The 24,035-nt window shown below is 29.1% G+C and overlaps 4 protein-coding genes across 4 annotated transcripts; 2 read left to right on the forward strand and 2 right to left on the reverse strand.

The window, feature by feature from the left end:
- Positions 1-8,996: 8,996 nt before the first annotated feature.
- On the reverse strand, positions 8,997-11,567 carry LOC128956541 (frizzled-4-like). Its single transcript, XM_054302262.1, has one exon. It carries the CDS (start codon positions 11,438-11,440, stop codon positions 9,080-9,082), a length of 2,361 nt encoding a protein of 786 aa, XP_054158237.1. The 5' UTR covers positions 11,441-11,567; the 3' UTR covers positions 8,997-9,079.
- Positions 11,568-15,065: 3,498 nt separating this feature from the next.
- LOC128956551 (cyclin-dependent kinase 20-like) lies at positions 15,066-16,679 on the forward strand. The gene is made up of 2 exons (XM_054302274.1): positions 15,066-15,461; positions 15,760-16,679. Exons 1-2 carry the CDS (start codon positions 15,135-15,137, stop codon positions 16,348-16,350), a joined length of 918 nt encoding a protein of 305 aa, XP_054158249.1. The 5' UTR covers positions 15,066-15,134; the 3' UTR covers positions 16,351-16,679.
- A 471-nt stretch (positions 16,680-17,150) lies between these two features.
- LOC128956548 (m7GpppN-mRNA hydrolase-like) lies at positions 17,151-18,576 on the reverse strand. The gene has a single exon (XM_054302269.1). The coding sequence runs from the start codon at positions 18,391-18,393 to the stop codon at positions 17,359-17,361; it is 1,035 nt and encodes a 344-aa protein (XP_054158244.1). The 5' UTR covers positions 18,394-18,576; the 3' UTR covers positions 17,151-17,358.
- Positions 18,577-19,995: 1,419 nt separating this feature from the next.
- On the forward strand, positions 19,996-21,771 carry LOC128956552 (sepiapterin reductase-like). Its single transcript, XM_054302275.1, has 2 exons — positions 19,996-20,617; positions 21,315-21,771. The coding sequence occupies exons 1-2, from the start codon at positions 20,026-20,028 to the stop codon at positions 21,602-21,604; spliced, it is 882 nt and encodes a 293-aa protein (XP_054158250.1). The 5' UTR covers positions 19,996-20,025; the 3' UTR covers positions 21,605-21,771.
- Positions 21,772-24,035: the final 2,264 nt, after the last annotated feature.

The raw sequence follows: 24,035 nt of genomic DNA on the forward strand, positions 1-24,035 counted from the left end.
AATAAAAGTTTAAATATCTAGTTGTCTAATAAATAATTTTTTTTTGTAATATACTCTAATTTTATATTTTAGATAAAATAAAATTATTAAAATTATATTTTTGATATCATATACTCAAATATACAGTATATACTCTAAATATATGAGAAAAATATTATATTTTTATTTTTATGAGATTTTTAATAATATATATAAAATATGGAAAAATATTTTATTATATTATATATAAATACATGTACATCATATAAATACATATATATGCACAATATTATCTATAAGTACAATAACTACTGGTATATTTGATTAGGGTATACTTATTAAGCACCGGCAGCTAAAGCATGTACTGTATGTATTTGTTGAGTGATTTTTATATGATATTTACTTTAGGTTTTTTTTGTGTGTGTTATAAAATGTAATATATGATATTTATGATAGGATGCTGTCAATTGTATGTGTGTGTGTGTGTGTGTGTGTGTGTGTGTGTGTGTGCAGCACAGGTAGCACAGCTCTCAGTGTCGATAGAAACTCAAACATATACTGTATTACTTATATATATATAAGTTGCTAGTTAACTACCTGTACATACAGGTTAATAATATGGTTAGTGTGTAGTTAAGTAGTATATTACAGTAGTTGTAATAATAATAATAATAATAAAAACTTGGTGTATTGTCATAATGATTAGATAAACATACAATATAACACACACACATACATACATACACACACACACATACATACATACACACACACATACATACATACACATACACATCATATAGTAGTACAGTACTACACAATGTAAATGTCAAAACACTCATTCATTTTTATTGCGAGAGAGAGAGAGAGAGAGAGAGAAAGAAAGAGAGAGAAAAAAAGAGAGAATCTTATTAATTATAGTAATAAAAATGTTTTTTAAAAAAATTTACGTGTATTTATTAAGTTAACATGTGAAATAAAACAAAAATTATATATATATATATAATTGATTTTTGTTTTTTTGGTTGATTTTTGTCTACTTAAACTGTTAAACAATTATCATTATCATTACAGATATATATATAAGAGAAAATTATTATATATTTAAAAACAATAAAATAATAATAATATTTTCTGTCTCTCTCTCAAACATATTCATCAATATTGTTATGGGTATTATATAGTTATACATGTATTTATGATTATTTTATTATTATTATTATTACTATTTTGTTGATGAAAAACAGGTGCAATGCCTTTACAATTACAGTACACACTGTTGTATAATATAAGATAAGAGTTTTAAATGGCTCAATAAAATACTAATAATATGACAGGTCATTTATTGAAAGAGAGTCAACCCTAACCTATACCTATAACAACAACAACAAAAAAATCATCATCATCATAAATTATTTAGTTGAGTAAATATTATGACTTTGAGGCAGACCCCGGTCCCCCCCCCCTCTCTCTCTCTCAATCTATACACATGTATTTTTAGTCATGGGCACAGGTATTATTATTATTAAGGGTAAAATATATTATACATGTATATATATTTTTAATACCCATATAACAAGGTATGCAACTTTCTATGCATTACTCTCTCTCTCTCTCTCTCTCTCTCTCTCTCTCTCTCTCTCTCTCTCTCTATCCTCTCTTTTACTTATATTTTGTTGTTGTTGTTGTTATTGTTGAGCTACCAGTGCCAGAGTCAACTATACAGTATGTGTGCGCTGAAAATCTAGCTTAAATAGCCTAGACCTCACAGGTATATTGACTTATATACTGTACTAATAGTATATATATTTATAATATTAGGTTTTTAACTATTTAAAATAAAATTAAGCGCTAATAATAATAATAACTAAAATAAACATTATTGTTAAATACTTGTATTTTGTTGTTTAATAATTATGTTTAAACTTTAAACAAATTTTAATAAATAAATTGAAAAAAATTACTTTACACTCTAAGTCAATACTGTATTAAATATAATGATTAATAACTAATATTTACATTTAACTGGAACTAGAAATCTACTGAAAAATTTGTTAACAAAACAATTAATTATTTGAATTTATATTTTTTTCCACAAACATTAGTGTATATTTTTCAAAGAAAAATTTACTTAAAATTTAATAATAAAAAAATATTGTTTAATCAAAATTAATAAAAATTTTGAATTATTACTAAATATCTTAAAAACTAAAATCAGAAAATTAAACATTTCTCATTTATTAATATTATTTACAATAAGGTAGTATTTTTTGTTGTTGAAAATTAAAAATTTTTCATATATTATACTATGTATTGTAAAACCATCTAAAACTTTATTTAAACAGAAAAATTTTTGGCTTAAAATTTTTTGTTTTGTTTATTATTAACATTTTTCACTCATATTTTGTTTGCTTATTTATCTCTCAATAATTTTTAAAAATAAAACCTGTGGTGTGTGTATGTATGTATGTATGTGTATAATATAATAAACTGTATATGTGTGTGTATGTATGTATATATGTGTGTGTATGTGTATGTATGTATGTGTATGTGTGTGTGTCTTAAACTAATAATACTGGTATTACTCGAGTCAAGTGAGAGTACAATAAATATGTTTCTTAACTACTGCTGATCTCTCTCTCTCTCTCTCTCTCTCTCTCTCTCTCTCTCTTTACATATTAATATAAACCCCTAAAACCAACCAAACCATACATCTGGAGATTGTCTCTCTAAAAATACATAACACTTATAATAATAACAATAAATTTAGTGGAAAACCAAAAGTAGAGGAAGAAATCTCTTGTGTCAACATTCAGAAAGAGAGAGAGAGAGAGTATACTATAAGGCATTAAAATAAACAAAATAATGATTAAATACCAGTCCTCTCAACATATGAATAAATAAATGTGCAAAATATCTTAAACATTAGGAAAGAGAGAGAGAGAGAGAGAGAGAGAGAGAGAGAGAGAGAGAGAGACTACAGTAGAGAAAATGAAGAGTTTTGAAACTTTTTGACTCTTAAGACTTAAGCAAAAAACGAGGGAAAGATATATATATATATATATAATATAAAAGTCAGTGAAGAGATAGGGGAACGCCTGGAGTTACAGTTATATACAGTGTATGGGTAGTAGTGATTGATAAAGGACAGGACAGACAGCACTGGCAGCTCTCTCTCTCTCTCTCTCTCTCTCTCTCTCTCTCTCTTAAAAGCCAAAAGCAAATGCTTGGTCCTGTGGTGTGGTGTCTCTTGAGCTACCAGTGCTCTGGTGTGTGTGTAAGTAAACATCTGTGTGTTTAACTTTTTCCGTAAAATTTTTCTATTATTTCTAGTATTTCCAAAAAGTTTTTCAAATGGCTTTTCTTTTGCCAATTTATATAAAAGCAAACGTTAGGATAGAAAGAAAAAAAAGGTTTTTCACTATAATAACAACAATAGCCAATGACCTTATAGTATAGTACTATGAATTAAGCACACATAGACCCCTGTATGTCACATATCTAAGGTGTATGTGCTCTGTAAGCACAGGTACACCACTACAACAGAAAATCCTTATTTCACGGACACGACGACACACATATACACACACAATGTGCTGGGTATACACCTGGGTATACATAAACTCGGGGTTATGGTACTGGTATGGTGTATGTATGTATTTATGTGTGTCCTCAATATATTAATACTAATGCTAAAGAGATCTCAAAACCATTGTGTGTCTGTGTGTGTGTGTGTGTGTGACCATCACTGATCACATCACCAATACTACTACCAGTCAGCACAGATATGGCTTTTTAATATGAGTAGGCTTTTCCTGTGAAAAATCTCCCTGTTTATAATAACAATGATGATGATTGACAATAATGCCATTTAGTATTAGCACAGCACACATACATGCATACATACACACACACACACATTAAAACACCTTTATTTTTACATAGCCGTGCATTTTTAAAGTAATGTATAGTGAAATGGCATATAATATAAAATAAATGCCAGTTTTCTTGTCAATGAATAATAATAATAATATAATTTATTTTATTTTTTTGTTGTAAATTTTATTATTCAATACACCAAATGACTCGTGTCAATGCATTTTAGTTAAATATAATAATAATAATAATAAAAACGTTTTACACAACAAAATACTATAGTAGTAGTAGTAGTAGTAGTAGACATGTGTTATGTAATAAATATATACAGTAAATACAGTAACGTTTATACAGTATATGTACTGTACTTTATATATATATATTTAAAAAATACTGTATATAATAATGTATTTACACTTTTTAAAATAGCATCAAACAACATGTTTAAGCACTTTTACCCCGTGTTTTATGACACATACACACACACACTACACATATACATACATATTGTTGTACAATCTGTTACCTCTCTCTCTCTCTCTCTCTCTCTCTCTCTCTCTCTCTCTCTCTCTCTCTCTCTCTCTCTCTCTCTCTTAAATTTTTATTTTATTTAACTACTATTATCTGGATCTCCAGTTTCCAGTGAATATATAATAAATTATATATATAATAAAAATAATGTTTTATGTAAATGAAAAATGTTTTTCAAAAAAAATAAATTACTATTACATATATTTCCTATTTGTTGTGTTGAATATCACTCATACTTGTTGACTGTGTGTATGTGTTTGAATAAGTTTAATCATTAATTATATTATATAAATTATATATATAATAGATATAATATACCAGTTAATAATTCATACATAAACTTTATGCATACATATACAGTATGATATGATATTAACCTAACATTTTATTTTTGGGGTGATATGATATATATATATATATGTATGCATGTGTATGGTTATGCCATGTAATGGTATATTATCATCAATGACTTTATATTTTTCAAACAACAAAAAAAAACATAATGTACATTGCTCACTAAATAATAATAATAATAATAATATATGAAAATACATGGCTTGTTATCACCACATTATCTCAATTATCTCAACTGTTTTTTAAGAGCTTTATTGAGTGCCTGTTTATAACAAWAATAATAATAATATTATATAAAAAAAATTTGTTATATAAGATGACTAATACTGTATATAGTATTAATAGTATAAAGTATTTATATTTATAGATCTACTGTATATTTCCTACTACTACTACTTCTTCAACTACTGGTGCTCAAAAAGCTATATAAGCGCYAACATATACAAACACACACACACTATGGTATTATATAAATAAACAATGCCACACAAAAATTATTAGAAAAATTTTATTTTGGTTAAAATTATATATATAATATATACATGTATATGAATACCCATATTGTAAATATACAATTAAGTACAGTACTTACCGATGTGTACGTGTATGACTTACATAACCCCATACCAGCATACCATACCATACCATACCTACTGGTACTACCGTATATAAGCACCACAAAAAAGTTCAAGTGATGCCATGCGATGTTTGTGTGYATGTATGTATGTATTTATGTATGTGTATGTGTATGTGTATGTGTATGTGTATGTGTATGTGTATGTGTATGTGTATGTGTATGTGTATGTGTGTATGTATATGTGTGTGTATGTGTATGTATGTGTGTGTATGTATGTATGTATGTGTATGTATGTATGTGTATGTGTATGTGTATGTGTATGTGTGTGAATGTATGTATATATATATATGTGTGTGTGATTATAATATATGATATGAAAATTTTRTAGATATAATAAATTAATGCAAATCTAATTTTTTTATATTGAAATATTACATACAATCATATTATTATTATTTTTATTTATAATATTTGATTAAACAAAATTGAGAATAAATTGTTTAGATGTATTCAAAACAATAATAAATTATTGTTATTGTATATTATATCACATATTGTATAAATATTATTGAAATTTATTAATATTAATATTATTTTGTTTTTGCTATATTTATACTGTTGTGCGGATAAATTGTATTTCAATAACAAAACTACCAATTATTTTGTTTGTTTGAATTTATTTAAAATTAAAATTTCTATACAGTATAAATATAAAAAAATTATTTATTTAATTTCTTATATATTTCTATTACACCATTATATTTCATAGTCTAACTTATATCACCTTTTTTTTTGTTTAAAAATGATATAATGCTGATAATATGCTATGCTWTAACTTAAATAATATTATGTATAATAAATCATATTTTTATTTGGAAATACCACATAACATAACATAACATAATGTACTTATTTATGTATACATATATGTATATATATAATATAAGATAACCATATATGCTGTAAATAATTCAAAAATAAAAAATAAAATAAAAATTCAATTGCTTATACAGCAAATACATACATATATATACATACATACAGTATATATTATATACTGTATCCAACATTTCCAGTTTTTTTACTGAAAAAAAAACTTTGACAGATAATTTATTTTCTGATATATAGTGTAATGTAATTTTATTTTCGTTTGCGTTGAAAAATAGTTGTTTATAAAAGACAAGTTATATCATATACTGTATATATATATATATATATATATATATATGTATACAAAAAAATGTTTTTTTGGTTGTGTTTTCATCCATCAGACAAGTTATGATGAAAAGTCATTTGCAAACAAACATTGAAAAAAACATTTATTATTTATATATTAATTAAAAAGTTTTTTTTTAAAATTTATATATTTCTCTCTCTCTCTCTCTCTCTCTCTCTCTCTCTCTCTCTCTCTCTCTCTCTCTCTCTCTCTGTATGTATGTATGTATATATATTCAGTACTACTACTATARCTATAAATTTTCATTACCTTTAAAGTTTATAMAGTTTTGTATTAACAAATTAAAATGAATTGTATTATTAGTAGTTTTATGTGTGATATTGTATTTAGTTGTCTTCAACTATCATGTAGTGTACTCTCGCTTTTAAAAACAATCTGTGAAAACCTAATAATAATAATAATAATAATAATAAATGAATTCAGTGGTCTATCATCATTATAAACATTTTAAAGTGTAGTTCCCTCCCCCTACYCCTCTCCCCATATAAACTGTATGTATAAACTTTGTTAGAGGTTTTCCTGGTTAGGCTAAAAATATACCGTTCCCCTAACAAACCAAACCTCATCACATCACTAACTAACTTAACTAACTAGACTGTACAATACAGTACAGTAACAAACAACTGGGTAATATAGTGAACCTCTATATATATATATATCTCATTTTCATTACCTTTCAACAACAACAACAGTTCAAAATAGAGTAGACATACATACATACAGTACATACCTGTGCTGTCATCGGAAACAAAGTTTATTTAGAAAAAAAACTTTTCTCTCAATTTTTGTTTTGTTTAGTTTTTCACATTACAGTTGTTTTTACTTTTACTATACACTTGTAGTTATAGTCGTCCCCCCATAATAGTGTGTGTGTGTGTGTGTGTGTGTATAGCAGTGTGTGTTTGTATTTATAATAGGAGGTTAAACTATATACCAGACTAAGTAAACCATATTATTTGAAAGGCAAACCATTTACCCCCAGAAAGAGAGAGAGAGAGAGAGAGAGAGAGAGAGAGAGAGAGAGAGAGAGAGAGAGAGAGAACTAGCAATGAATAGACAGAAAAAAAAWTTTTGTTACAAACTAAACAAATATTTTTGTTGTAAAACTAATATATAAATTGGATGTTTTTGAAGCCACAAAACTAACTTTATTTTTTTTTAACAAAAACCAAACCACACGTATAAATATATTATTATTTATTAGGTATTGTATACTATGATGATAATATGATATATCATATATTATTATTATTACTGTATATATATATACAGTATGTATTTGTCATATATATACTGTATATATATATATATATATATATATATATATATATTTATGAGTAGATTTTTAGTTATGCTTGTTTAAACTAAAAAAACAAAACAATTGCCAATATTTTATTTGTTAAACTTTTTTGTTTTGTTTAGTTGTTTTGATTTTTTGAATACCATTTAAAAATAAAATTAAATAAATTGAATATTACATGTTTATGATTGCAATAATATATTATTATTTATAWTTATTATTATTTTTCTACAATAATTWTTTTTCTACATAAATACATATCATATATAAATATTTTTTGTCATAACAATTACAATTTTTGTGATTTTCAATTAATCTAAAATATTTACACATTTAGTAATAATTTTTGTTAAGCTATTGTGTTAATACATTGGTTGAGATTAGAAACAATGTTATTATTATTATTATATTGTTTTATTGTATTTTTTTAAATAATAATAATAATAAATTAATGACAATAATAATTATATATTTATTTATAACAATGAAACAAAATGTGAAAATCCTATTTTAATTATACAATACATAATATATTTTTATGTGCAATAAAAYTATTATTTAACAATTTATATATATACAATKTGTTTGTCTATTAATTATCAATTATATAATTAAAAATTATATATATAGTTTTGGATTAGTATTATTATTATTATTATTGATTGATGATTAGTTACATAATAATAATAATAAAATAATAGCAATTAAGCCGTCAAAATACAAGTAATAAATAATAATAATAATTAAAACTATTTAACAAACATATATAAAAAAATTATTGTTTTAGTAAWAAAAAATTCATTCATTTCACTCAATCAATTAAATGATTAATTAATTAAATAATCGAAAAAAAATAAAAATCAAATCATCAAATAAATTATWGATTAAAAAAATGCAATGATTTATGGATAATAATAAAGTGTGAGAAATAAAATAAAAAAAATAATAATATGATAACAAATAATTATAGTTTAAATTTATAAAAAAAAATTAGTTATCAAATAATTATTATTATAATTTTTTTAAATAGATTTGTAAATTGTTGTGATTTTGTTTGTTTGTTGAGTAAAATTATTAKTAGTAGTAATAATTAAGATTTTTTTKTTTGTACACTAATTACAATATACAGTATAATAATAATACTAATATTATTATTWAAAAAAATAAAATAAAATAAATAAGTTATTAAAAAAATGCTTTTTTYAAATTGTATACCAAATAACACTTAAACGGTTGTCTCATTGCCACTCTTAACACGTGTCCGCTTACCGCTGCCGCCGCAGCCATTGAAGCCGCCGTTATGGTTGCCATTAGGTATGAGCGCCTGTTTGTGTGCAGCAATACCACCGCCGCCGCCGCCGATACCACCGTTAGCCGCCTGCAGATAGAGCGGTAGCGGCTGTTTCTTTTGGACCAATCGGCGGCCAACAGTCTTCCAGGTAACAAACGGTGTCTTATTTGACCACAACCACAGACCAGTTTTRATACCGATGACCAGCGACATGAAGATCTTCAATGTAAATATTTCCACATTAGGCCTGTCGTCGACAACRATCTGGCCGTTGGTCATCAAATACCACGARTTTCGGCTAAAATATTCGTAGATATTGGCGGCCAATACACAGAAAGCCGGCAACGTATAGAACATKGCAAATATGCCGACCCGTACGGTCAGCTTATCGCTGTCCGGCTGCTGCTGCTGATAGACGCCCAAYTGTCCGCCGTTGACCATAACTCCCGTACATATAGTTGTACCCTTACTGTGACAGCTGCCCGGCCCTACCGATCCCTGTGTGGTTGTCTGATGACTGCCGCTTAGCAATGGATACGGATGCGAGGCATGGGAACAGTTAGTTGATGTCGAGTGATGGGAACCGTGTCGCTGCCGATTAGGTATAATACATGTTCGGCAGCACTGGGACTTTTGATTGTTGTTGTTGGCCAGTTTGCATATAAGACCGGCTATGAGAAATACGGCGCCCAACGATAGATACAGTGCCGACGGTACAATAACAAAGTATAGCAAAGTGGTCAGCGATTGATTGCCAACATAGCAGGTACCGGTCAGTTCGTCGGCATCGACGACACGCATAACCAGTATGGCTATGGTCTTCAGGGCCGGCAATATCCAGGCAAAGAAATGAAATACAGTATACTTTGAGTCGATTCGATCGGCTGGCCATCGGAGGCCAACAGCCATAAACCAAGTGATGGCCAATATTAGCCACCAGACAGCCGAAGCCATACCGAAAAAGTATAGCAACACAAAAACAATGGTACAGTTGACATTGTCGAGTCCTTCCTGTATGAGTATGGGTACGTTGTGTTGGCTGTCCATATGACACGACACGTCCGAACGGCCGGCAATCAGCCGATAGATATAAGCACAAGAAAATACACAATAGTTTGCGGCCATGAATATGATGGCCCGTTCAGGGTATCTGAAGCCGGAYGAGTCCATCAGGAATGTACTTATCGTAAACAGTGTCGACAGGAAGCACAGTGCGGCCCAAATGGCTGTCCAGGCGCTGGCAAACTGTTTGTTATCGTTGGTAAACAATATATCCGCCGAACAGTTATGGGCGCACCGTTCGGTTCGGTTAATATAGTAGTATTGGTCAAAGTATTTATAGTCCAAACAAAGATTGTAGTGATGTTTGCGTGCAGTATCGCCGGCCGCCACTACCACTGGCGGCAGTCCGACGGCAGTGATGGATGGCTGCTGTGTACCACCTGATCCGGTAAGAATCGGCCGATGCATCATCGGTGGTCCGCCGCCGACGACGACCCCGCCGTTAACCACTGGTATGACAACCGCCGGATTCTGGTGGAKGACACCACTCGGCGGCTTATTCTTGTTCTTGTGTTTGCGTTGCGGTGGCTGCGACTGAGGCGGTACTTGCGGTTGACTAAACGGATTAGTGATAACCGGCTGCTGACCACCACTACCGATGCCGGCGCCGCCGCCAACACCACCACCAACCATACCACCTGAACCAATACCGCCGCCACCACCAGTCATGCCAGTCATTGGCGGATAGATATTCAATGGCGACAACGGCGGCATACGTTCGTGTTGGGCCAGTTCGGGTCCTTCCATACACATTGTCATGAGATTGTTTTCGGCRGGAAATTTTTGACATTCAAGCTGTTCGGGCCAATTGAAWCCRAACTCGAGTAATACCGGTTCGCATCGCAATCTAACCGATTCGCACAGTGGCCTACACGGACCGATATTGAACGGTAATTTTTCGGTACACATCGGCGTATAGACCGAACAGAGAAAAAATCGCAATTGTGTTGAACACTGGACATGAATTAGCGGATTGAATGTCTGCAGCTGTAGTTCGGCATCGGTTTGCAACTCGTGGCCAACCATATTGGGCATTGCCGTCACATTATAGCCGATACCTTTGCACAGTTCAATTTTGATCGGGTCACAGGTGCGTACGGCATCGGGTGGCGACAGTTTTTGGCCACTGACACCACCGCCGTAAGCGYGGACGACAGTGGTCGGTGACAACAACAACACCAGTAGGGAACTGGCTATCAGTAGAGCCGTTAGATAATTGCTTTTCGGACACATATTTATTATTATTATTATTTTTTGTGMTGTTTTTTATCCAATAACTTGTTCAACAAAAAACAAAAAGTTTGTTTAAACACAAAACTTTTTTATTTTGAAGTTAGTTTGGGTTGACTTTTAAAAAAAATCAAAATACAAAATCACAATATAATTAAATGTTAWATAAATATTAATAATTCATTTCACAATTCATTGATTTAGTTGTTATTCAATATTTTTTTTTTWAAAAATATTATTTACTATAAATAATATTTAACACAAATAATAATAGTATTGTAGAAGTAGTTGTTAGCTATTGAATACATTGATTACAACTAATCAAAAAATAAAGTTTGACTAAAACTTTATATATATTTATTCAAAAAACATATTATAATTATTATTATTATATATAACTTTATTTTAAGAGTTAATAGTTATAAACATCTTATTATAAGCAGCACTGGTATGTGTCTCTCTGAGCCAGTTATTTGAAGACTAACCTAACCTAAACATATGTGTGTGGAAGTGCTCTGACATATATGAGAGACACAATCTTATGCTGACTACTAATACTTATCATCTGAACACTGGCTGCTTAGCACTGATAGTATTTATATATATATATATATGTGTATCGTATAGTACAGTGAAATCCCGGTGCGCTTATGTATGTGTGTGTGTGTGTATGGGAGTGTGCGCATAGAGAGAGAGAGAGCACACATACCAAACGGGACTCCCTGTTGCTCCCATAATACCGAACCCATAGCCCCCCTTTCAACTGATCATTATGTATATATGGCTTCAATGCCATCCCCTTCCTCCTCTCCATCCACTTCATACACACACTTGTAAAAACAGGTCATCCCTTTCCTACCTCCTACCCCCATAGGTTCGCTCAGTGGGGTGTCCATAGGACTCCACCCCACTCTCTCTCTCTCTCTCTCTCTAGGACCCCCACCCCATATCGCATACCATCTCAAAAAATAGATGTATAGTTTTTGACACGACATCTAAAGTTTTGGGATCAAAACAATAATCAAAAATTTATTTTCTTCTTAAAAATTTAATTTATGGAAAGTTTTACGAAATATAAAAGTTTTACAAATAATTGTTGACAAAAATTATTATTTATTTATTTTTTTTTAAATAAATATTTGATACAATTTTGTTTATATACTGTACAATAAATTAGTATTTATTAATATATAATTTTTGATTGATTTATAATTAAAAATGTTTAATGTTAATATTATCTATGATTAATTTACAACAACAACAACAACAAAATTGATTGATAAAACCATTTTATTTATATTATTTTTTTTTTAAAAATTGACCCTGAAAATTGTTTTATAATTTTAAATTAAATTTGTTTTGAATATATTGATATATCTTATATCGGTATGTTATAACTTATAACTAGCATTGACTGTAAAAAAAAATTTATTTGCGGTATACTATTTGATGTTTATAGAAAATTATTTTCTTAATATTACTAAATAACTACTAATACAATGATAAACACAACATTTTTTTCGGCAATTTATACAATGAATTGAAGACAACACCAAAAAAATAGTTTAAAATCAAATCATTTCCGTTTAGTCGCCTCTAAATCCTTTCATCTATTAATCCATTGATTATATACTGTATATATAATCAATGAATTAGCCGACCCTTTAAAAATTGTAAACTTTTTTTTTGTATTATTATATCTTTCTTATAAAAAACTTTTATAATATTATATTAATTTTTGAATACAATCATTATTTACTGTATATTGAGAGTCTCAATTTGAGACCCAATAAACAAAAGTTTAATTAAACAAAAACATAATAAATCCACACAAAAAAAACTACTATTGATTACAACAACAAAATACTTTACATTATTATAATATGCATAATATGTATGAAATTTTTTTGACACACTTTTTCAAATGCCTATTAATATGCATTTACTAAACACACACACACACACACACACACACACACACACACACACACACACACACACACACACACACACACACACACACACACACACACACACACACACACACACACACACACACACACACACACACACACACACACACACACACACACACACACACACTGTTTATTATAATAAGTGACTTATTTTTTGTTTGTCGGCAAATATCAAAAGCGCTTAAACCTATTGACTGATGACAATAATAATAATAATTAATAATAATAATAAATAGATAATAATTTATTTTTTATATATTAATAAAAAAAAGTTTTTAATTATATAGTTTTAATTATAACATAGAATAACAACAACTCTACTCTAATTATATTAAATAAAATAATAATAATAATAAAATAGATTATGACTTGAAGTATACTACACACAAAATATTATTATTATTATTATTACTAATAATAATACATTGTATAGATTATTATTATTATTATATAACAATATATTTTAGTATTTTTTATGTATACTGTATTATACCGGTATATGTTTCCATAGAAATATGGCATAAATTCAATATTTTAGATGTCATTAAAACTATTATACATTTTACTAAATATATATATATTTTGAATATATACCTGAAATATATGTTAGTCTGGCGTTACTATCAGTAAACTATTGTATTATATATATAATAGTGTGAAATATATATATATATATATATATATATATATATAAAGAATTTTTTTAATTATATTTTATTTAATATTTTTTTTGTTTTGTTTAAGCCTACCTACCTGTGCTCTCACCTGACACACACACACACACACACACACACACACACAGATACATATATAGACATATATAATTTATATAATATTTATACAGCATTTTTGCAGACACACCACACATACACATGTATTTAATAATAAATTTTAAAATGCTTTAAATACAAGTTAATAAAAATATTTATTAACAAAAATGTAATTTTTTCTCAATGAAAAATCACATATGCAATAATTATTATTTTTTTTATTTTGCAAAATTAAATATTATTATATTAGTAGCGTTAATAATAATATTAATAATATAATACTGTATAAAAATTTTATTATTTTTATTGAATTTTGAATGAATCATTGAATATCAATTTTCTAAATAATACTAATATATATAAAGACGATATATAATAATAATAATTATTATTATAATATAAAGACGATATATTATAATAATAATTATAATAATAATAATAATAATTTTGTTGTTGATTTTAAAAAATAATAATAATTGTTTATAACTAAACATTATATATATATATACAGTGTAATTAAAAAACAATTATAATAATTATTATTTTTTTTCGGTGTTGTTGTTATCGTCTAACAAATTAAAACAAAAAACTTGTTTTTTATTTGATGTGTGATTTTTGTTGGTGATTGACAATTGCCTGACTAAATGACTGTCGACTGTCAAAGTCAACCAACAAATTGCAATAATAATAATAATAATAATAATAATAATAATAATAATAATAATAATACTACTGTTTTATAATTGTGTGCATAAATCTATAGCAAATAAAAAAAAACAAAACAAAAAAAATAATTTGTCGCTAAAAAAATCATTTTTAAAAAAATTATTTTCTCATTACTGTTATATGGATTGTGTAGTGTCTCTCTATGTGTGTGTGTATATTATAAATATTTTCCTAAAAAACTAGTGCATAATATTTGTTAAAGTACTGTAAGTAGAAAATAAAATTATGGACAGGTATAARATTTTAAGTCATATGGGTGCCGGTGCTCACGGTGTCATACTTAAGGGCACCTATACTAGCGTACTGGACAGGGCTAAACGAGTAGCCAGTAGTAGTASTACTACTAGTACTAACAGTGTTGGTGGCAGGGCCAGCAGTGTCAAGGGTGGAATAGCTGGTGCTGCTGATGATGATGATGATTATCAGGACAACCTGGATATACCCAATAAATATTTGTTGGCCATCAAAAGGATAATCATCCGGAATAAGACTATACCGCTATCGATAGTACGGGAGATCAAGTGCTTACAGTATCTTAGAAGTCATGATAATGTAAGTGTGATATGTTATTATCAATAAATTAAAGTTTTTTTATTGATGATAAAGCTTGTATTATACCTAACTACCTACCTGTCCACTTAGATATATACAGTACTGTACAAAAACAGGCTTATTATACTCTGATATCCCTTTCCACTGATAGTATTATTATTAGTTTAGTTTAATTAATTTTTTTTTACAAAAATCAAAATGCTATAAAATATTACCTATACTATTACACCCTCACTTTTCCATCCATCCCCATCCCAATCCACCCTACCCTACCCTACCATCCCATCTATTTTTTTAGATAATCCTATTGGAGGACGTGTTTGCACTGGGCTCGAGTGTCAATCTGGTCTTTCCATTGTTGCCAATCAATTTGACAACAATTATCTACGAAATGCCTGGCGAACTGGGCGACAGCCAGTGCCAGATCTACATCAGACAACTGTTATCCGGTGTCCATCACTGTCATACCAACGGTATTGTTCACCGTGACCTCAAACCAAGCAATCTACTGGTTGACTGGTCAGGCGTATTGAAAATCTGTGACTTTGGTCAGGCCCGGACACTGACCACGACGACAACATCAACACCGAATACAGATTGCGGACAGTTTGCCACTGCCGATGATGACGAYCTCAAGAAAGACCATTATCATCATCAKCAGCAGTGCGATAGCGGTAACGCCAGCAGCGGCAGTGCTCGTAGTCTGGATAATCCTGTACTATCGCATCAGGTATGCACCCGCTGGTACCGATGCCCGAACTATTGTACGGTTCCAACAGCTACGACTACACGATCGATATGTGGTCAGTCGGTTGTATTATTGGCGAACTCATACAACGATGGCCACTGTTCAAAGGCGAATCCGATATTGAACAGTTATGTTTGGTAGTGAAAACCTTAGGCGCACCGCCGGCCGACTGGACCAATTCGATGCCCGATTTTAATAAAATTCAATTTACAGTAACCACCGATCATCAGACGGCCAGTCGCCAGTGGCTTAGAAAACTGGARCGCAAATGTCGTACGCAGACATTGGCCGCCGATTTGGTTACCAAATTGTGCACATATACCGACCGATTGGACAGTTATGCGGCTATTGGTCATCCATATTTGGCCAACAACTCCTGTAGTAGTGTAGTCAACAACGATAGTCTACTAATTAAGCCACAGTTTATCATGCATTTAGTGGGACCGCCAATGAATCGCAAGCCATTGTAAATAAAAAAAAATTTATAATTATTATTATTGATTATTATGTTTAAAAAAAATAAAATAAAATTATCGGTAAATAAATATTATATACTCGACATTACCGATAAAATTATTATATAAATTATATACTCACTCAACAACAATAAAATGTAAAAAATTGTTATTACCGTTAAATTATAATCCAAAAAAAAGAAAATTTGTTTTTATTATTATAATTAATAAATATTTGAAAACAATAAATATTAGATATTATTATATCATATTATTTACAAACATTTTTTTCTGCTTAATTTTCATTTTAAATAAACAAACAATCAAAAAAAAAATATTTATACACAAAATAATAATAATAATAATAGTCAAAAAAAATATATACTATATTTAGTGATCATAAACTAGATTTTTACGGTAATTATATTTTTAAGATGAAAAAAAAGTGTGAGAATAATAATAAAAAAATAATAATAGTTTTTTCGCAATGAAGTCATATGTAAATCATAATCAATTTTTAAGTGTTTTTATACATTAATTAATTAAATGAAAAATTAATTGAATCAATCAATCAATCAATTAATTTTAATTTAATATAATTTAAATCTCATATCGCGTCTGATGTCCCGCCAGATGCGGTCCCAATCAAACTTCACGTTATCCCAACTCTTAGCCCAAAATTTGTTGGCCGTATTCATGTTGGCGCTGTTGCCGTCGTCATCGCCCAGTGGTCGTCGGCCTCCCGTTCCTTTCGTTGTTGGCGTTCGCGGGCAATCCAACGGCGCAATGCTTTGACAAACGGTACGACCGAATAGAATTGGTTGGCATTAACAGTATTGCCGGCCACTACAACACTATTAGTGATACTACCGATACTACCGGCAGCAGTAGTAGTCGGTAGGTGCGTACGGACGGGCAGTTCATCCACGGCGAACCAGCGGATCTCTTTGATTTCGTTTCGGGCCAACGGTTTGAAGGCAAACATTGGATCCACATCTTTGGCAATATAAAGTCGTACTGAGGATTCGTTAATACGGCGCTCGATATAGCACTGGTCGCTGATGCCGGCGGTGGCATCGTAACCGGTTTCCTCTTTGACTTCACGGGCCGCGCACTGGACGTACGGTTCGTTTTCGTTGATTTTGCCTTTCGGAAACCCCCAGCTGCGGCCACCGTAACCTTGGACAAGCAGTACACGCGATAGTGTCGGATCTAATAGGATGGCACCGCAAGTGGGAACCAGTAGCTTATAGTCTTTCCATTTGCTAACGATTATAGCCAGTCGACCGATATGTTGATTAAGGAACGGTATGTGATTGAACATGATTTCCGTAAATCTGGTATAGTTGTGTCGGATTAGCTGATGTTGTGGACATATAAAGTCCAGATAGTGCCAGTGTGCTTGTTCAATTAGGAAACATAGTCGGATCAGATCGTCACGTTCCCGCTGAGGTATGTTAATGATGAAACGGGCGGCCAAATCGTCCAGTATTTCGATCGGTATCCCCGACGGCTGTTGCGATGAAGCCATTGATGTTGCCGTTGTTTTCGGTAATGTCGTCACCCGTTGTTGTTGTTGTTGTTGTTGATGGTAATGTTGTTGATGTTGATGATGATGGTGTGGYTGCAGATGCTGTTGTTGTTTTTTGTGGACATCGCACAGGTGGCCACCATTACCACCACCACCACCACCACCATCGGTGGTATTGGTATTAAAAGTGTCAACCATTATATATATATGATATTGTCATCCGATGTGATGATTATAATGATATCAATAGTAATGTCTTGTAATTATTTTGTTGATGATTAGTGTTATATATGTCTTATATATTATCAATGAATCAAATGGTCAAACAATACATTACATTGTTGTTAATGTTGTGAAAAACACTGTATATTCAAAACATATAATAATAATTATTGCAATAATTTTAAATGTTTTATACTATGAATCATAACATTATATATTATTTATTATTATAGATATATTGTATTAAAAAACATGTATTAAAATACATACATAACAATAACAGCGTAAATATACAGTAGAGTTATATTKTATAGTAAATAACGTAAAGGGGGTSTTAAAGGGGGTGTTATTATTATATCATATACAGTATATAAATTAATTAATTAATATAATTAGTTATTATTATTATTATTGATAATATAGTTTCAWAAATAAATTRCATAATAAACACTTTAAACATAATTAATTAWAAAAAATATTTATTTATTTAAACACATYTATAGTACATGTAATGTAATGTTCAAAAAATGTATTGAATATTATTTACTATATAATTATTATGTGATATAATTTATTGATAACGTTATTGATGTTGTATTGTATGTTATTAATAATAATAAGGCGTGATTAACATATTACGTTCGCACTTTTTAAGAAATCTAGACCCCCTCCCTTCCCAATGTTTGCAATTGTTTGCATGTAGTCATATATAAAAATACCCCCCCCCCCCATCACAAGAAATAAGATATTATCTAAATGCGAACGTTCTAAAAGTCTCTACCCCTTCCCCCTCCCCCTCGTTCGCAAAAGTTCGCTTTGGCTAACCACCCCCACCTCCCCTCAAATGCGAACGTAATATGTGAACGACGACTAATATAGTCACCCGTTTAATATTAATAACAGTAATAGGATTCAGATATAAATGTATGTAATTTTTAAAAATTATTATTATTATTATTATTATTATTATTTATAAAAATAAAGTACCTTGAAACTATTATGTTTATTATGTATTTATTTTAATTTTCTCTCTATTCAATGTTAACATATCTATTATAAGTTTATTATTAATATTATTAGTACAGTATTATTGTTATTATTATTATCAGTCAAGTTAGTCAAGTAATCTATGAGATAGAAAAAAAAGTTTAATTAATTAATTATTTTTAAATAACTTTTTTTTTWAAAATATTTTTTTTTTATCTACAGTTTCAACATCAAAAATTAAAACATCCCTGAGCTCACACACACACACATACTAACATACCTGTGCCATACATATATAAACACGTAGATCATATATAAATCATAAATTTTTAACAAAAATTATTTATTTTATTTTTTCTAAATCATTGTATGAATTGCTAAAATAATAATTACATTAAAATAGTTGTAAAAATTTTTAATATAATTTATTTTTGTTAACTAACTTATTATTATTTTTTTTAAAAATCAACTAGGTTACTATTTTAATTTTTAGTATTTTAGTATTTTATATAATATTTAATTTATTATTTTATATTTTATATTATTTTAATATCATATATAAACTCCATGTCCATAGACCTGAACCTATCGACACCATCATCACCACCACCACCAACAACAATGTTACCGTCAAACCTATGGTTGGGTCGACACGTATGTCTAATGATTACCGGTGCCAGTCGTGGCTTTGGCCGTCAAATAGCCTTAAGTTTGGCAAAAAATTTTGTCGACTATCACAACCAACGATGTCAGGAAAGTCCGGCCAATTGCGATACCGATTATAGTCTATCGTTTGTACTGATGGCCCGCAATGCWGCAGCACTTCAGGGACTGTCCCATGAGTTGTCCGCTATTCACGATCGACACATACACGTAGTGGATATCATTTGCGGCTCATTGGACGACCCGATAACTGTCGAATCGTTTGATAGGACGTGTCAAGCGATAGACAGTGGTTGCGGCCGTCCGTACGATCAGCTAATTGTCGTACACAATGCCGGAACTCTCGGCGATGTCAATCAACGAACCTCGGATTACGGTCCCGATTCTAGGCTCAAGATTGTCAACTATTTGGACGTTAATCTCGTTAGTGTTATGCAAATGATGGGCATATTTCTGGGACACTTCCAGGCCGTCGAGCACCGGCTGGCCATAAATATCAGTTCRTTGTGTGCACTGAAAGCGTTTGATGGACTGTCCCTCTATTGTATCGGTAATCTCTCTCTCTCTCTCTCTCTCTCTCTCTCTCTCTCTCTCTCTCTCTCTCTCTCTCTCTCTCTCTCTCTCTCTCTAATCATATTTAATAATTTATATATTTAATGAAAAACAGTTATATTAAAATTTTATCCATACTGTCCATAAACTACCAGTATTGCTAAATTGAAATTTATTTTTATATACAGTATATATATATAATTTAGATAACATTACTAATAATAATTTACTATCGTATAAAACTAGTAGTCAATAAGTTTGTGTGTATCCTAATAGTTATCAGTAAACAAAACAAAAAAAATTAGATAAAAGTTTATTACCGAAATATTAACCCCGTTATCATCCAAACAACAACACCAGTTGATTGATTGCCACTTAACAAACAAACAAAATGCTAACTATCCTCTCTCTCTCTCTCTCATGTTTTACTAACATTTATATTAATTACTAATTATATATTACATTACTTATTGATTATTTATTATCAGCATTTAACTGATAATAATAATAATTATTATTATTATTAAAAAACAGTGTAATTATTTTCAAATCATATACACTATATATCATATATCATATATAAACCTGATATTAACTAAAATCTATAGACACAACAAAAATTAATTTATTAATTACTGTGGTAAACAACATTATTAACCTCCCCATTTTCTCCCCCCTCCCCGTCCACCAATTAGGTAAGGCCGCACGCGATGCCTTTTTCCGATCGGTAGCACTGGAAAATCCTACCGTACAGGTGCTCAACTATTCGCCCGGACCATTGGAAACCGATATGGTCGATACGTTGCGTAACGAAGGATACCTGTGCGATATATACAAACAAATGGATATACTAAAACCGGAACAGTCGGCCAACAGGCTTATTGAGATACTCGAACAAAATGATTATACATCCGGCGATCACGTCGACTATTACCCGCCGACGCCGCCRMCACCACCGACGACTGCCAAAAGTACTGCTGTCTAACAAACATACCGTTCCTCTCTCTCTCTCTCTCTCTCTCTAAAAATCAATGGACTGATAAATTGTCTATCAATTTGATCGCACAATACTAACACCCTTTTAATTAATTGTCAACAACTATATTAAAAAAAAACTTCAAACAGTATTATGTTTAGTACCCATCCTCCACACCCACCCCCTCCCAAATAATTAAGTTATATATAATTTTTTTAAATGTTTAAAAATGTTTTATTATATTATATTAAAAAATATACAGTATATATTACATTATTATTTTCAAACTCACAAATTATTTAAATATTTTTTTTTATATAATATTATAATATATGATTATTTTTTTTAATAATTTATAAATTGATACAATAATGTGTATATGTATAATAATTGCATTTAATTTTGCATAGAAATTGTGAATTTCATTTTTTATATTAATAATAAATTAATTATCAATTATATAAAGTTTTACTTACCAAACAAATATATATATATTTAAAAAAAAAATAAAAACTACTAAATAAACAAAAAAAATAATCACTAATTTATCAATAATTTATTTGTTGATTAAGCATATTGAGAAATATTGAGATTTTTTTTTGTTATTTTAATTAAGTAAAACTTTATTTATTAAAAATTAAATATCACTTTCAAATTGCATTAAAAATTGTATATAAAAAAAAATAAATATTTATATAGTCATTGATATATGACCTAAATATACATAAAAATGTTTTTAAAATATTATTATTATTATTATTACATATTATTTTTAAAAATATATATATTATTATCGACTGATTTAATAAAAATTAATAAAAATTAAAATAATTACATATTTTTTAATTTACAGAAAATAATTACTGAATCAATACTGATATAAATAAAAAGTTATTTTTTMATTACATTATCTTATAATTAAAAAAAAAGCTTAGTTAGGCTTTAATTAATTGATTTATAATTTTTTTTAATTGTCCACTAATTTATCACATATACCTACCTTTTGGACGACTGTCCCCCGCACACACACACACACACATATATATACACCACCACCACCACACCCGTGGCCTCACATATATACACTGGTTATATATACACACAGATATTATCGGGTAATAAGATATTAAGTAATAATAACACACAAACACATACACATCCATAGTATTGCTGTATTAAACGGATGAGACATTWTATAAAAAATAAAATTAAAAAATACATAAATTGTCGGTAAATACTTTTATCTATCTATTTAATCAATCATATATTATATATTGCCAACTAAGCACTGGTATGTGTTATGGGTATGTGTGCGTAATATTATTATATTTTAAGGCCAACAAAATATAAAAGCCTGTATAGTATTGTTTTGACGCCATTATATAACTTGTTTGTTAAACAACTTATATTATATATAATAATAATTTTTTGAATATTGAATATTATATTGTAATTTAAAATTAATAATAATAATAATAAATTTTTTTATAATAATGAAAATAATTTTAAATAATTATAATTTTGTTTAGTTGTTTGTTTGTATTGTATTTATTAATTGAAAATTAAATTTGAAAACTAATTTATCACAACTATTATAATCACTTTACTATTACTACTACTACTACTGCTATATGTATGTAAATATATGTGTTTTTWAAATCACATAATAATAATTATAATGTAATTGTTATCCAATTTGTTTTAATGTTTAATTAAAAGCTCAGTTGGCTATTGGATTGTTCCCATATATATATATATACAGGTATGGCCTTTAATAAACCACTTTACTATAGTCTACTGGATAGTAGGCCTGTCCACACACACACACACACATATCGGGCCTAACATGTACTGTACATACRGTACTGTCAATCGGTGCTATTAATAACATCTACCAGTGCTATCTACCAGTGTTTTCACTGGTCATACCCATTAAAACATAGTTAAACACATACAGACACACACACACAAAATTGATGACTACGGGCACCGGTATGTGTTTAGGCAACACATGTGTTCAAACACTTGTGTGTGTGTGTATATACAGTGTACCGTATAATACATAGTATACTAAAGTAAAACAGTTATACATTGAATATAGCTATGCATTGAATGAATGAATGAATGAATCATTGATTAAATAATAATAAATTTAATTAAAAAACTGTTGACATTTAGTAGCTATAGTTACGGCATAAATATATATATATATAAATAGACGTATTTTATATACACATAACAAAAAATAATGTAATAATAATAATAATACTATAGTTTTTATTAAACAATATATTTACTAATACACTGTATTAGTAGTACTGTATTACTATAGAGATAACAACAATAACAACAAGTAGTTTATAGAATGATAAGACATAATACAGTATTATATTAATAGTAATATTAAAATAATAATAATAATAATAATTAAGTTAACAGT

The sequence above is a fragment of the Oppia nitens genome, unplaced genomic scaffold (assembly GCF_028296485.1).
Source record: "Oppia nitens isolate AA-2021 unplaced genomic scaffold, nextdenovo-longstitch-racon4-pilon3 scaffold30_pilon_pilon_pilon, whole genome shotgun sequence".
Lineage (NCBI taxonomy): Eukaryota > Metazoa > Arthropoda > Arachnida > Sarcoptiformes > Oppiidae > Oppia > Oppia nitens.